This window comes from Hibiscus syriacus, unplaced genomic scaffold, assembly GCF_006381635.1.
Source record: "Hibiscus syriacus cultivar Baekdansim isolate YM2019G1 unplaced genomic scaffold, ASM638163v2 tig00116962_pilon, whole genome shotgun sequence".
NCBI classification, from domain to species: domain Eukaryota; kingdom Viridiplantae; phylum Streptophyta; class Magnoliopsida; order Malvales; family Malvaceae; genus Hibiscus; species Hibiscus syriacus.
The window spans coordinates 3,813,065-3,827,915 of NW_024063488.1; the positions used below are offsets into that span (position 1 = coordinate 3,813,065).

Genomic DNA, 14,851 nt, shown 5'->3' on the forward strand with positions numbered 1-14,851 from the left:
ACTTTTCAAATCATTATAAACCATTTACATTTTAAACCACTAAATTTAAAGTAACTCTTACGTAATTAAAAATATTTTATTTCATCATATTGCAAGTAATAAAATCAGGGAATGAACCGGGATTAAATATTGAGAAGGGTTAGATTGTTTAACTTAAAAAAGAGGGACCCATTGAGCATTTAAACCTATAAATTATTGGGCAAGACTTAATTAAACTAATAGGGACCAAAACTACCATTGGACCCAAAACAATAGGTCCCTCAATAAAAGCATTTCTTTTTTATAATGAAATCCACATCAATTCAAAAAGGTCACCATCATCAGTAGGTCAATGCAAACAAAATGAGATCAATAATTCACCGAAACAATGCATCACTTTGAAGTTAACAAGGAATAAGTATAGATTCCATTCACTAACAACAACATGAAAAGACAATGGCTGTTTCCTCCATCTCCCTAACATAAATTTCCAATGGAAAACTGATTTCATGCATCAAAAAAAGAGCATGGAAAACCCACATGTCATGGTGATTCCATACCCAGCACAGGGCCATGTAATTCCACTAATGGAGCTTTCATCATGTTTGCTCAAACATGGCTTCCAAATCACATTTGTTAACATGGAGTTTAATCATCAAAATGCCATGGATATATTGGCATTGAAAGATGTAGGTGATGGGATTCACCTCGTTTCGGTTCCGGACGGGCTTGGTTCGGCGGAAGAAAGGAAACATCCGGGGAAGATATCTCAAGCAATACCGCAGACCATGCCAGGGAAAGTAGAGGAGCTTATTGAAGACATTAATGGATCGGGTAGGAGGATAAACTGTGTGATTGCAGATCAGAGCTTAGGTTGGGCTCTGGAAATTGCAGAAAAACATGGCATCAAACGAGCGGCTTTTTGTCCGGCTGCTGCTGCACTCTTGGTGTTGGGATTTAGCATCCCAAAGTTGATTGATGATGGAGTTATTGATCAAGATGGTGAGTTTCCTTCATCTCTATATGTTCAATTGTCAACCATTGTTAATGGCAGATATTTTCTTTGCAGGAACCCCGGTTAAAAGTGAGATGATCAAGTTATCACCGGATATGCCCCCAGTGAACACAAAGAACTTTGTGTGGGTTTGCATTGGCAACATCAATGCACAAAGAAACATCTTCAAACTCATGATCAGAAACAACGAATCCATCAAGTTAACAGATTGGTTGCTCTGCAACTCAAGCTACGAACTTGAGCCCGCAGCATTCGCAATGGCTCCCAATATCAAGCCCATAGGCCCATTGTTGGCACCACAAAACTCAAAACCAGATGATTCAGATTCAAGTTACCTGAAATGGTTGAACCAACAGGCACTGCAATCAGTCATCTACGTTGCATTCGGAAGTTTCACAATCTTCGACACCGCCCAATTCCAAGAGCTCGCTCTTGGGCTCGAACTCACAGGGAGACCATTCATTTGGGTGGTTCGATCAGACATAACAAAAGGAAAAAACAATGCATACCCGGAGGGGTTTCAAGAGAGAATCGCCGGTAGAGGCCAAATAGTGGATTGGGCAAATCAGCAAAAGATTCTTTCACATCCTTCCATTGCATGCTTCATAAGCCATTGCGGTTGGAACTCCACGATTGAAGGTTTAAGCAATGGCGTCCCTTTCTTGTGCTGGCCTTATTTTGCAGATCAGTTCTTCAACCAGAGCTATATTTGCGAATATTGGGGCGTTGGGTTGGGTTTGGAAAGAGAAGGGAGAGGGGTCATTAGAAGGGAAGAGATCAGGAATAAGGTCGAACAGGTGGTGGGCATCGATAAGTACAAAGCAACATCCATGGCACTCAAGGAAATTATCATGAACAGCATCAGGGAAAGCGGTGGATCTAACAAAAACATGAAGGATTTTGTTGAATGGTTGAATGCAACTTCACTTGCATTGCTGGTAACCAATGGTATTTATTAATACATTGTAAAATCATTGTTTCCACCAAGCTAATAGTAATACATGCTTGAATGAGACTCAACGAACAGTCAAAACACAATACTACACATATTGAATGAGATAGACTCACTTATTGTTTCAATCATACTCATCAGACACACGGTCGGAAGTTTACCTGGGCAGCATCCATCCTACAGGGATGGAAATAGTGTCATCTAAATACTAGTATCACCACGACAGAATGGTTGCCCCCACTCCGATGACTCAATAACCGGTGTTGGGGAAGATATGCATTACAATAATAGAAATACGGCTGGATGATGTTGGTCAGCTTCGTTAAATTCCACTCGGCCATGTCTGATTCTTCACAGGTTTCAGGATTGCTTCGACTTCAGCTAGAGTTTCGTGATCTTTCCCGAACAGTGCAAGTTCTGTTGCAGCAGCAACATTCTCTTCAACCTAATTATTGACAAGCCAGACATTACTAACAGTTAAAGGTATGAAGATTGAGTAAGAAAATTCCATTATCCGCCATAAAATAGATTTCAGAAAGTTGTAATATTCAAGTCAAACGATGGATAAGAACCTGTTCAACAGAGTTCATGCCAACCAGCACCGACGAAATATCTTTATTTGATAAGCTGTATTGCATAGCTAACTTCGAAATATTTTTCCCTTTCTCTTTGCAATAGAGAGCAGCAGCTTGGCAGGCAGACTGGAGAAAGGTTACGAAGACATATGAAAGATTTATATTCAAGAACACGGACTACGAAAATGAGATATTAAATAGATGATATGAGTTCACGGTGAAATATGATTTCAAAGTATTTAATATTAGATGTGTTGTGGTGACAATGAACTGCACAATGCCACAGCCACAAACCCAGATATATAACCTCTCTAGTACACAGTCCAGAATTCCAGATAATTTGCAACAATAATGCCTTAAAGAGTTTACAAAACCATGTTCTGACATAAACTTTTTCAGGTTAAAGCCTATCATTTACACATCAATTACATCCAAGAGGTGGTCTTATCTTATCTGAGGAAGATAAAAGTCTCACCTTGAGTTCGGGTGATGCTGGATGCCACTCGGGTGGACCAAACTCAGTAAGAAGCCCCATGGCAAGTGGAGATGCACTGATTACCCCAACACCTTTGGTCTTCAAATAAGGCAATAAATCCTCCAGTGTTGAATCATTGATGCTATAATGGCAGTATGACAACATCACATCAACTGTTCCCGGTGGAACCCTATCGAGTACATAAGTAAAAATGTCCAATGGCAAACCCGTGATACCGATGAAACGAATTTTCCCTGCTTCCTTCAGCTTTTGAAGCGCCGGAATTGTCTCGTTCACAATCTGTTACCACATACGAACTGAACCAAATTAACCCAAGCTTTCAGATAAGGCTTGCAAGACAAACACCTTCCTAGACAAAATTGTGGATCCATGAATACTACTAACAAACATGGTAGCGAAACATCGAACTAGATAATTAAGAACCTGGTCGAGAGAGCCGAATTCGATGTCATGGCATTGAAATATATCAACATAATCAAGTTGCAATCTTTCCAAGCTTTCATTGATGCTTTTCGTTACTCTCTCCGCACTGAAATCAAAACCTTCACGATATCTCCCACATTTCGTGGAAACAATATATTCATTTCTAGGAACTCCAAGAGCTTTAAGTCCCTTGCCAAGCATCTTCTCTGACAATGTCGCACCATAATACCTTCAAATTAACCACAAAATATATATAATTCATCAAATTAAACAAACAAAAAAATGAAGTTTTCAAAATGTTCCAATTCGTTAAAGTGAAGAAATTTGGCATTACGGGGAGGTGTCGAAGAAGTTGATTCCGAGGCGGAAGGCTTCGCTGACGGAGGCGACGGCGTCGCTTTCGGAAACGGGACCGAAGACGCTGCCGAGCGGGGAAGCGCCGAAGCCCACGGTGCTGAGCTTCAGGCCCGTGTTTCCGATAGCTCTGAGTTCTAGTTTGGGAACAGTCATTGATAGAGTTTTCAGATAGGATTTCTTCTTCTTTTTGATTCTGAGGTTTGGTATTCATCGATTTTGTGTAACCGGTTACAATTTCAACCGGTGTTCCTTTTCTTTGTCAACGGATCAGATTAACTCCTCTCTTTTATTAGCCTATCCAACGGTCCACCTTGAAGTCTATAGAAAGTTTGAATTTTCATTTATATTTTAATATGTTTCTCTTTTCTTCACTAATGTTTTTAAAGTAAATATTAATCACTATCGTTATTATTTCCCCTTATTTTAAGTTAGCATATGGAACTACCATAATATATGCGACTTTCTCCTAGACTCGTGAGGTTTTAGGTGTGCTGCATTGGAACCAAATGGATGATACAATGTCTCTTTAAAAAAAATATCAAGGGACTTTTGGAGCCTATGAATCTATATTGCGCTCTTGATTGATAAGTGGCGTTGCAACCTAATATTAAATTGGTTTCCCTTTCAAAAGTACTTGTAGCTTGGGATTATATTTTGGTTTGTGGACTAATACGAGACTTATTTATTTGGACAGTTTGATATAAAATTAGCTAATGATTCGAAAAAAATAATTTTTGTCAAGAATGACAAGGTTTTATGACGGGTTAGTTTAAGGCATATTTATAATAAATTGATCACTCGACTTTTAACATTCATTATTAAAATAACAAAATATTGATATGACTAATCTAAACATCGTTTGATCATCTGAGACAATTTTAATCTCCTCTTCAAATAGGACCTACACTCTCTAGGAAATCCTTAAGTGACTCAGCCATTAAAACTTGTTTGTATTCCAGACTTATTCCTCAGAATAGCTTTCACTTAATCGTAACATGGAATCACTACATAACCCCAGAAAATAAAAGGGAACGATCCGACCTAAAGGGTGAAAGATACATTAAGTGAGGATTCGCCTTGAAAATTGAAATGCTTTGCAGGTGAGTGACTCTTAAAAAGGCATATGTTATGCTTTACAGATTCCTTTTTATATTTTTTCGAATTCAGAAATAAAGGCATGCTGTCCAAGGGATGATAATGGTGATAAATTCTCTTCGCATTGACATGGCATAAAGATGATGAAACAAGTGAGTTCAAGTTAATTTTTCATCTAGAAATTAACAGTTAATAATTGTTTTATAATTTGATGAAGCAATAAATAGGTTCAAGTTATTTTTCGTCTAAATTTTAACAATAAATGATTATTTTATATTTTTTAATGATTCGATAAATTAGTTTATAATATTTTATATTTGAGTAACTCGATTAAAAAGTATAATGTAGTTTACCCTAAAATCATTATTTGATTATCCTCAAATTTCTTTTTGAACTTGATACAAGAAGAAAACAAAGGGTAATCAATTTGACAATTTTATATTAAAAAGCACCATTAAATAAATATTTGGATAAATGCCCCCCTCAGACCATTATTTATAAAAATGCCCCCAAACTGCCGCGTAGCACAGTCTCGCACTTTGCAGAGTGTAATTCCAGTCCTTGCGCTCCCCAAGGTGTGTGTTCCTTCTTACATGGTTGGACTTTTCAGGTAGGTCCATTAAATAGTTTGAGATAATACCTCGCCAAGATGCGAGGCCCACGAAATGGTAAGCGAGAAATTACCAATTTCTCGAGATATAGTTCACGCAACTCGCTCCCTGCAGAACGCGAGGACCGTCAATTCCCAGCCCACACCTCAGTTTCTATATGAATGTTCAAGTCTTATTTTTTGGTGTAAACTGCAAAATTTTTGTAATTTATAAGCGTAGATATGAGATACCGCAACTTGTCTTTAATTTGAGCCTAATATCACCACATTTGAGACATTCTAAGTTGGATAAAAATCATCCTGAAAATGGATCGAAAGCATGATTTTGATCATCAAGTGTAAGGCAAAATGGTTTCATAGGCATGTTCGATTATTATTTCCGGGTTGTAAATAGCAGATTTTTCGTAATTTATAAGCATAAAGACCTAGTATTGTAACTTATCTTTAAGTTGAGCATAATATTGCCACATTCGAGACATTCTAAGCGGGGTAAAAAACACCCTGGAAATGGTTAGGAAGAATGCTTTTCGTCATAAAGTTTTAAGGCAACATGACTTCATAGGCGTGTTCGAGTATTATTTTCGGGTTGTAAATAACATATTTTTCGTAATTTGTAAGCTTAGAGGCCTAGTATTGCAACTTTTCTTTAAGTTTAGCCAAATATGGTTATATTCGAGATATTCAAAACATGTTAAAAGTCAAGTTGAAATTGGTTCGGAAGCATGCTTTTGTCATCAATTACAATGTAAAATTAGAGCATAATGACAAAAAATCTAATAATAACCAATAATAATCAAAATGATGCATTTTAATTATAATCAAATGTCATAGAAAATATTCAACAAAAGATAAAATTTAAAATAGTAAATAATATCATAAACATTTAATATACAATGATAATGATCAATCGTCAAGATTCGGATGAGAAGAGGAAGATGGACCCGAAGGAGGAAACAACCCCAATAAACAACCCTCCAAAGCGTCAATATGATCTCCCATGGAATCAAAGCGTGTAACACCCCAACCTGTACCCGACCCGGATACGAGTCCGAGGTGTCATATTGACTTTTCAAAACGTTTACTTGTATAAAATAGTGAGTAATTTAAAACTTTTATACATGTAACTTATTCAAAAGATTTCCAGAACTATTCAGAGCTTAAATGTTTTTGCAAAACCAATCAGAGTATATACAATTCAAAACATTAATTACATGCCAATTATTTTCAATATACAAAATACATCTAATTCAATACATCTTTTCTGATCTGATCTTCGGTAAGAAGTAACTGACCGATCTTGCTCCTCTTCACTTTTCTTCTAGCTTTCCGGAACCTACGTGTGAAACACTCACACGCTAAGTCGATGACTTAGTGAGGCATAAAGAAAACACATCTAATGGAATTCATACCCACTAATCATGCATGACTGTTTTATGCTATCAAATTATACAACTCATTTACATATACATCAACATATATTCATGTATATTATGTAATAGATACCATAACCCTTATCACACATATATCATATCATGCAATTCATATCACACATCATATACATATATCACATACATTGTTCTCATATCACCAACCTGTTTATCCTTACTAATTCCCGTGTCATTACTTCAATTCCGTCATATGAGCATATAATGAATATAAACATATTATATATATATTTTAATATGCCACAATACGTTACTAATTTCTATAATCATATAATACATAAACGCATAGCATCTCATATCACCATGACATATATGCACTTCTACCATGTCAAGAGAAATACACATATCATTATATCAAATTATGTTCTCTTTTCAAAGCCCATGTACACATGTGAGAACTATAGATATGTGAGTCTATAGAGGTTGTGCACTATGCTGTCACCACAACTCGTATAATTGCACCGAAGTGCCGCGTAGAATTGCACCGGAGTGCCGCGTAGAATTGCACCGTAGTGCCATATAATAATGTCCATAAGGACCACATATCATTCCTTAAGAATCATATATATATACTAAGGATCAAGTATGTGTCTCACCAGACTTCACACATGTTCCAAATAATACATATATGTCCCGAAGGACCACATATCATTCCTTAAGAATCATATACATATGCCAAGGATCAAGTATGTGTCTCACCAGACTTCACACATGTTCCAAAGAATACATATATGTCCCGAAGGACCGCGTAGACCCTCGACTCTTGGCATGCCAACTATACCCCTAGCCCTCAAGACACATAACATGGGCATTTTCTTTTATACTTATCATTTCACATAACACATAGTTCAATTACTCATAGAACATTTTCATATGAGTCACATTTACATGTCACATAGCTTATATACTTTCTCACGTAGTTACATAGATCCATATCATATAACATATGTCTCAAAGTGCATATAATCACATATATCATATCATATAGCTTAGATCATTTCTCAAATATTCATATAAACATACATATCATATTTTGTTCACATATGATCATATATGCTTCATATAACACATATAAACACCTAGAACACTTTCTCATAGCTTATATCAATTTTCAGAGTCCTTTCATATTACCTGATGACATATATCATATAGATATATAATAACTGATATCATATTATCTACCTTATGCTCCATTTCTTTGTATTCCCTTAGATTATAAATTATGTCGTATTTCTAAACATATATCATTTAATATTATTTTTATTTAGGTACTAATTTAATCTCTTTCCTTAATTCAATTTCATATATTCATTATAATCTTTTCATATAGCTCCATTATACTAATTCTCATAATAAATCATACCACTATGTACTTGTCCAACTCATGTTTCCATTATGCATATACTGTTACCCATGTTTACCTAGTTCATATCACTTCTCATAAACTCACTTTCATCATATATTCCTATTATTACATATTTTATCTCATAACCATGTATTCACATAGTCCTATATTTTCATTATCATATTACTTATATTTGTTCTCCTATGACTTTTTATAAACATCTATTTCTATTTCCCTACATCTATTTCTATTTCCCTACATCTCTCGACTTATCTTCTATATTCCTATAATTTCATAACTTATTTTATATTCTCTTAATAACACTTAATCGTGTTTTTACATAAACCACATGGCACATACAAAACATATCAATTCAGATAATCAAACATACATACACTCATATTTAACTCATGCCTTTAATCATGAATTCATATGTAACACTTCAGGAAATAGACTCATCGCAAGTGTTATTCCCATCACACACCATATACTATTGAATATGCACTCACCTGGTCTCATTAGTCAATCTTGATCTCTAATCTTTCCCCTGATCGATCTTACTTGCCAAATGTTCCAGAATTGCCTTATGCTCAGAATCTACATAAATGTACATTTTAAGGCAATTATTAGATACTTACACCTTGTAATTGGATACTAGCAACTTAAACGAACTTATTAAACCCATATTCACAATTTTCCTTTAGGGGGAATCGGTTCCCTCCTGTGGGGGAATCGGTTCCCCTATGAGATTCTGGAATTTCTGGTTCGTTTGAGGGGGTATCGATTCCCCATTGAATGGGTACCGATTCCCCCATTGAATGGGTACCGATTCCCTTGAATGGGTACCGATTCCCCTTGCCCATAAATCATATTTTCAACACGAAATTTACTTCATTTCATCTTAAACACTTCATATTTCAACCTCTTCTATATACTAAACTCAAACACACATACTTAAGCCCATTTGTACTCATTTAATCCATCTTAATTCTCAAAATCCTCTCCTCTTAATGAAATTCAAGAATTATATTCAAATTTCAACATGTTCTAAATTCCTTTCTATCACTCCAAATCTCTTAATTCAACTATTGACAAGTCAAATTCAACTTAAAATTCAACTTATCAACTTTATTTCAAGATTTCATTCAAAAACTCAAAATCTTTAATCTCTCCTAATTCCACCATCCTTTGTTTTTAAGATGATTTAAGCTTTCCTTAAGCTTAATTATCATCCAATAATCATAACCAAACCTTTAGTTGAACAAATAATCAACTAATGAAGAAACTTACGTTTGCTTATGGCTTCACGGTGGAAAAGAAGAGAATGAAGAAGATAAGTCTGGAACTCTCTCATATTTCCCACGTTTATAATACTCAAAAAGGGAAGATACACTACAGCAAAACTGTACATTTGCGGCGTTTTTTATACCTATAGCGGCGTTTTTAAGCGCCGCAAAAAACACATGCGGCGCTATAACAAACGCCGCAAAAAGCACCGCTGCAAATAGCGTCGCTAAAGTTCGCGGCGTTTAGTAACAAAAAACGCCGCAATAGGTAACGATATATAGCGGCGTTTGTCCAACAAACGCCGCAATAGGTGTTGATATTTGGTGGCTTTTTCCAACAAACGCCGCAATAGGTGTTGAGATTTAGCGGCGTTTTTCCAACAAACGCCGCAATATGTGTTGAGATTTAGCGGCGTTTTTTACACAAACGCCGCAATAGGTGTTGATATTTAGCGGCGTTTTGTCCACAAAAGCCGCAATAGGTCTTGATATTTAGCGGCGTTTTTCCCACAAACACCGGAAAAGATCTGGTATATAGCGGCGTTTTAAGATACAAACGCCGCTAATTACCTCTCTATAGCTAAAAGAAATTGATTTTGCAAATTAAAACTAATTTGTCAAATGTTGTTTTCTACTCTTTTATTACCCAAATTTAACCTGTAGCATTTTCCAATAAACTTGACATCGATAACAACAAACTTAAAATCCATAACAAGAAAAATGAAATCCATAATAATAAATCAAAGTTTACATTAACGTAAAATATAATGTAGTTCAACATTATTAACTATAATAAACAATAATATCTAAGATATTTTGTTTCTAATCTTACACATTCTTCAAAACTCTTCGTCACAATGAGGCGCTTAAATTCAAAGAGATAAATCCAGTTTATATGGGAAAACAATGATGCAGAGCTAGTATCGTCCTGTCATTTCTTGCACAGATATTTTGCTTCATGAGGTCTTACTCCAATTGGCATGCCACTTGAAAAGGCCCCATCCATGGCAATGCAAACCCGATCTCTAGTTTCATATCCAAATAAATCATCAGTTTATATGAAAATCCATTATATCTTACGTTAAAAAAGTTAACAACACATTTCTGCATGGTCAGTCCCAGCAGTCAACAACACGAAGTATTTGCAGGCATGTGGAGAGATGCAAGAAATGAGAACTTGAATAAATGTATTTGTTCAATCCAAGCAACAAATCATACAAGTAGCATAGTTTCAAACATTTAGGAACCATGAAAACTAGTCATTCCAATTAACCTAGATATTTGAAACAACATAAACAGCCGAACATGTAATTTACACAATGAATTGAAATTTATGTAAATGGTTAACCTACCAGGGGAAATAAAATTGCAAGAAAGGGCGATCTGTATGGCAGTATTCTGCTTGTCTCCGGTCAGCATCCAAAAATTTAATCCTGCTTTCCTGAGTGTTTCAATTGTTTCAGGTACACCATCCTAAAACAATTAAAAATAAAATAAAGGGACAAATGTTAACATCCAAAATACATTCCATGGATATAATGTATATTTGACTTAAATATAAATGAAAAAGGTTTTATATGCAAGTTGGATTTAATAGCTCAACTTCACCTGTAGACAGTCTTCTATTGCAGTGACTCCAAGAACCTCAAACTCATGTTCTAATCTTTGGCAAACCTCAGCAATCCTCCACTGCAGAATGTGTTGATAAGAGGAACTGAGTCACTCATCACCAAACTTGACCAAAAGGGTGCAATAAGGTAAAACATAAACAAATGGAGAACACAAAAAGATCATTAGATAGTACTTCACCTCCCTGTCAACTAATGTGCTACTAGCCTCTTTGAACATCAAATACCACTCTTGATACTCATCTTCTTTCAATTCACGCCAAGCTAAGCATAAAGTACGTAGCCCCAATTGAGCATATTGTTCTACCACTTCAATAAATGTTCTTGTTTGTTGCCCTGAAAAGGTAATGATTATATCATATAGAAAACCAACCGATTCAGTCACTAATATCTATTGTCCTTTTAAAAATTACCTTTTCTAACATGCAATAACAAGAACTTATATCGATGAATCTCAATACATTACAAGCCCCAAAAAAACTTTCCAATCATTAAAAAAATATAAATAAATTAGCAAGCCAGCATGATGAGGGGTAAGGCAAGTTTATGATTCTCGATGCATGATCCATAAATTATATACAAAAGCGGGGGGAAATCAACTAGGAAAACAGTCAAAGTCCCATAAATGTATAAAGTAATAGCCCAACAACATCAAGACCCATAATGGAGATAACCTGTGATAAAGACAAAAACAACAGAAGCCACCATAAGAAACCTTTTTAGCTTCTAAAATTTAGTAAGTACTTCTCTGATTAGAATGAGGTCCCAAAAAGGATATTAAAGAAATTCCAAACCTAAAAAATATAAGTTCATGAAAATGAAATGACAAGAATGAGACTTGAAGTTGAAACAAATATATAGCTTAACATGGACTTAACTACAAGATCCAAACCTCCAACACCCCATCCTCGAATCGATGCACATGGTCATTGTTCAAGGCATGATAGCAACAGTTATTTATGCCAGTAAGCCAAAGATATTCCTCAAAGAAAAAAGGCGATCCGTGCACATAGGTGCAACAATCATCAAAAAATTAAATCATGCAGACAAACAAGAATCTAACTGCCAATGAAATCAACCATCAAACAAATAGATTGAAGTTAAAAATAATAACATGATGAGCAAAAGATTGAAAAAAAACATTACCATCATAAGCATAAGGGAGAATTGCATCATCTGCACCTTTTGATAAAAGTAAAATTTTTCCGTTCTGGCAATCTTTAACAACCACTGACATTCTTTTCCTATCAGAAGTGAACTCCAAAATTTCCAATAGTTCATACTTAATTATTGAACCATTGAACCTGATCTCTGTACGGTATTTAATACAGGAAACCATAAATAATCATCCTAGCGATCAACTTCTTTACATAAAAAAGGGATGGATTTTTACCTAGAATATTTGCATTCTTATTGGTATAAACCATATGCAATTGAGCAGCAGCATTAACAAGAGCATCTTCATCCTGAGATTGTGCCTTGTACAAGATGGCTCCGGTTTTTCTACAGATGATAAAAACATGTCAGGATGATATGTATTAGCAAATGTATGCAACAGAATTTTTGAAATTAAGAACAAAGTTATGACATTATTATGATCTATCTCTAAATTGCAGCTAAAAGATTCTACCAAGATAGAAGATAGAATCACCTCTTTATAGGAATAACAGTATTACATATAGCCATAACTGTGACAAATTGAATAACGTCAAGAGAGCTACCAGCAACAGCATTAAGCAGCTTATCATCTGTGCACCCGTGGCAAAATCAGTCATAATCATAGTTTACATGAAAATGTCTTCAATATTTGGAAACCAAAAGAAACTCTAACTGATTAAAAGATCCTCCGAATGAATTTCAAACTATTTCTAGCAAAATAAGAATCATAAAATATTAAGAATACTGAGCTCATTTATCTAAAAGCATGCAATTTGCTTCAAGTCATTATGTTATTTCCAATAATAAAAACTAAAACCATAAAAATTAACTTATTAAAGACTGTTTGAAATGATAAATCAGAATTTACAAGAGCTATGAACTTGAAGCAAAATAAGGATGTTAAAGATGAAATTTGTATTCTCATCTTAAACATAGAATTTATGGCCCACGGGCAAAATAACTTATTAAACTCCATTCCCAATTTTGGACCCCCCTCAATTATAAAATATCAGCTTTCATTAGCAAGATATAAAAAGTCAAAATGTCCCTGATTATTTCAAGCAAGACAATTTCATTCAACATAAATGAAAACCTAAAAAATGGATTCAATGAGAATATGAACCTAAAAATGGATTCAATGAGAAAAGATTAGGTAATGAGCAAGAAGGTGAAAAATAGATAACGAACCTTTCAGCGCATCACCACTCTCATTTCCATAGAAAACGCCATTAATGCAACATCTTCTAAAGATCATTCTATTTTCAGTTAGTGTTCCAGTTTTGTCAGTCATTATGTACTCAACTTGTCCAAGGTCCTCACTTATTGCTGTGCTGCCACATAAAAACAAACCAATTTTATCAAATATATAGATTCACTAAAATCTATGGCATAATCCAACCATGTAGCTAAATAATTGCATATAATTCTTTTCAAAAACAACTCCTATATAACAAAGTTTTAGTTGTAAAAATAAACTTAATAATATAGTAAGGAAAAAAAGAGAGAGGTAAGAGTTGTGAAAAGTAAAAACAAAAGGGAGAAAGATAAACAAAAGGAGAGTTAAGTGTGCCAAGTCATACAAGACTCAAACATTTGAACAGATAATGTTCAGTTTGAGTGACATCAACTTAGCTACCAGCTTTGTATACTAAGAAGGGCACTCCAACTAATTGATTTCTTGGAAAAAATACTTACTTCGTTGCATGTGAAGGAATACCAGTCTCATAATCTATCATCTCAGAATCCCAATCAATAAACTTTGCATATAAACTTTTCACAAGATCCAGAGAGACCTGCAAAAAAAGGCTTGATGGTTAACAAGATAAAATATCTGAGAAAGAACTCAAATATGGAAATAAAATCAAAAATTGAAGCAAATAAACAAGATTAGAAGCAAAAATTAAAAGGATATTTAAGATGAAGCTTATATTCTCATCTATTCGAAACCTTACTTCAAGTAAAGAAACCAATCATCTCCCAACCACCGAACCTAAGAGTATTAGAAAATAACCCATTAATCCAAGAGATTTTAACTTGGACCATCAGTACAAGGACATGTGTCTACAATAAATTTAAACTAGAACTAGTTTCTGACACCCACTTGGATTTCTATTAACAATCAAATGATTGAACAAAACATTCTACACTTGTCCTACTAGTCCTAGTACAATCAAATGAAACTAAAACATTTCTACATTGGTAAAGTTGTAATGCATTCCTAATCATATTATAATCATGCCATAATTATTATTATTATTTTAAACTCAAAACTCACATCACTGTTGTTGATATTATAATCGTAGACTATCAAAACCAGAAGTAAATAAACTCAAGAAATACGAAATAAACGGTTTCTGAAGGAATTTAAAAGCCGAATTTTACCATAGAGATGCAGAAATTTGGAAGCCATTGTTGCGCCTTGTGCCTGCAGAGAGAAATGGAAGAGAGAGATGTCTAAAAGATGTATGAATGGAATGAAAGAGATGG

The 14,851-nt window shown here is 34.7% G+C and overlaps 3 protein-coding genes across 3 annotated transcripts; 1 reads left to right on the forward strand and 2 right to left on the reverse strand.

The window, feature by feature from the left end:
• The first annotated feature begins 461 nt into the window (after window positions 1-461).
• Window positions 462-2,009, forward strand: LOC120190280 (UDP-glycosyltransferase 83A1-like). Its single transcript, XM_039193379.1, has 2 exons — window positions 462-981; window positions 1,049-2,009. The coding sequence occupies exons 1-2, from the start codon at window positions 489-491 to the stop codon at window positions 1,951-1,953; spliced, it is 1,398 nt and encodes a 465-aa protein (XP_039049310.1). The 5' UTR covers window positions 462-488; the 3' UTR covers window positions 1,954-2,009.
• Window positions 1,987-3,976, reverse strand: LOC120190283 (L-galactose dehydrogenase-like). The gene is made up of 6 exons (XM_039193383.1): window positions 3,775-3,976; window positions 3,441-3,669; window positions 2,997-3,296; window positions 2,519-2,647; window positions 2,202-2,391; window positions 1,987-2,132 (listed from the first exon to the last, which is right to left on the reverse strand). The coding sequence occupies exons 1-5, from the start codon at window positions 3,948-3,950 to the stop codon at window positions 2,269-2,271; spliced, it is 957 nt and encodes a 318-aa protein (XP_039049314.1). The 5' UTR covers window positions 3,951-3,976; the 3' UTR covers window positions 1,987-2,132; window positions 2,202-2,268.
• Window positions 3,977-10,690: 6,714 nt separating this feature from the next.
• LOC120190230 (phospholipid-transporting ATPase 2-like) lies at window positions 10,691-14,169 on the reverse strand. The gene is made up of 9 exons (XM_039193337.1): window positions 14,060-14,169; window positions 13,553-13,695; window positions 12,858-12,954; window positions 12,600-12,709; window positions 12,353-12,517; window positions 11,388-11,542; window positions 11,187-11,267; window positions 10,931-11,051; window positions 10,691-10,833 (listed from the first exon to the last, which is right to left on the reverse strand). Exons 1-9 carry the CDS (start codon window positions 14,098-14,100, stop codon window positions 10,691-10,693), a joined length of 1,056 nt encoding a protein of 351 aa, XP_039049268.1. The 5' UTR covers window positions 14,101-14,169.
• Between the last annotated feature and the right edge of the window lie 682 nt (window positions 14,170-14,851).

Excerpts from the sequence above, each read along its gene's own strand:
- LOC120190280 (XM_039193379.1), top strand. The coding sequence starts at position 489 with ATGCATCAAAAAAAGAGCATGGAAAACCCACATGTCATGGTGATTCCA. Across the intron at positions 982-1,048 it reads TGGAGTTATTGATCAAGATG|GAACCCCGGTTAAAAGTGAG; the intron begins GTGAGTTTCCTT and ends TTTTCTTTGCAG.
- LOC120190283 (XM_039193383.1), bottom strand. The coding sequence starts at position 3,950 with ATGACTGTTCCCAAACTAGAACTCAGAGCTATCGGAAACACGGGCCTG. Across the intron at positions 3,670-3,774 it reads AACTTCTTCGACACCTCCCC|GTATTATGGTGCGACATTGT; the intron begins GTAATGCCAAAT and ends GTTAATTTGAAG. Across the intron at positions 2,392-2,518 it reads GCATGAACTCTGTTGAACAG|GTTGAAGAGAATGTTGCTGC; the intron begins GTTCTTATCCAT and ends GTCAATAATTAG.
- LOC120190230 (XM_039193337.1), bottom strand. The coding sequence starts at position 14,100 with ATGATAGATTATGAGACTGGTATTCCTTCACATGCAACGAA. Across the intron at positions 13,696-14,059 it reads ATTCCTTCACATGCAACGAA|CACAGCAATAAGTGAGGACC; the intron begins GTAAGTATTTTT and ends TTTATGTGGCAG. Across the intron at positions 12,710-12,857 it reads ACTGTTATTCCTATAAAGAG|AAAAACCGGAGCCATCTTGT; the intron begins GTGATTCTATCT and ends TATCATCTGTAG.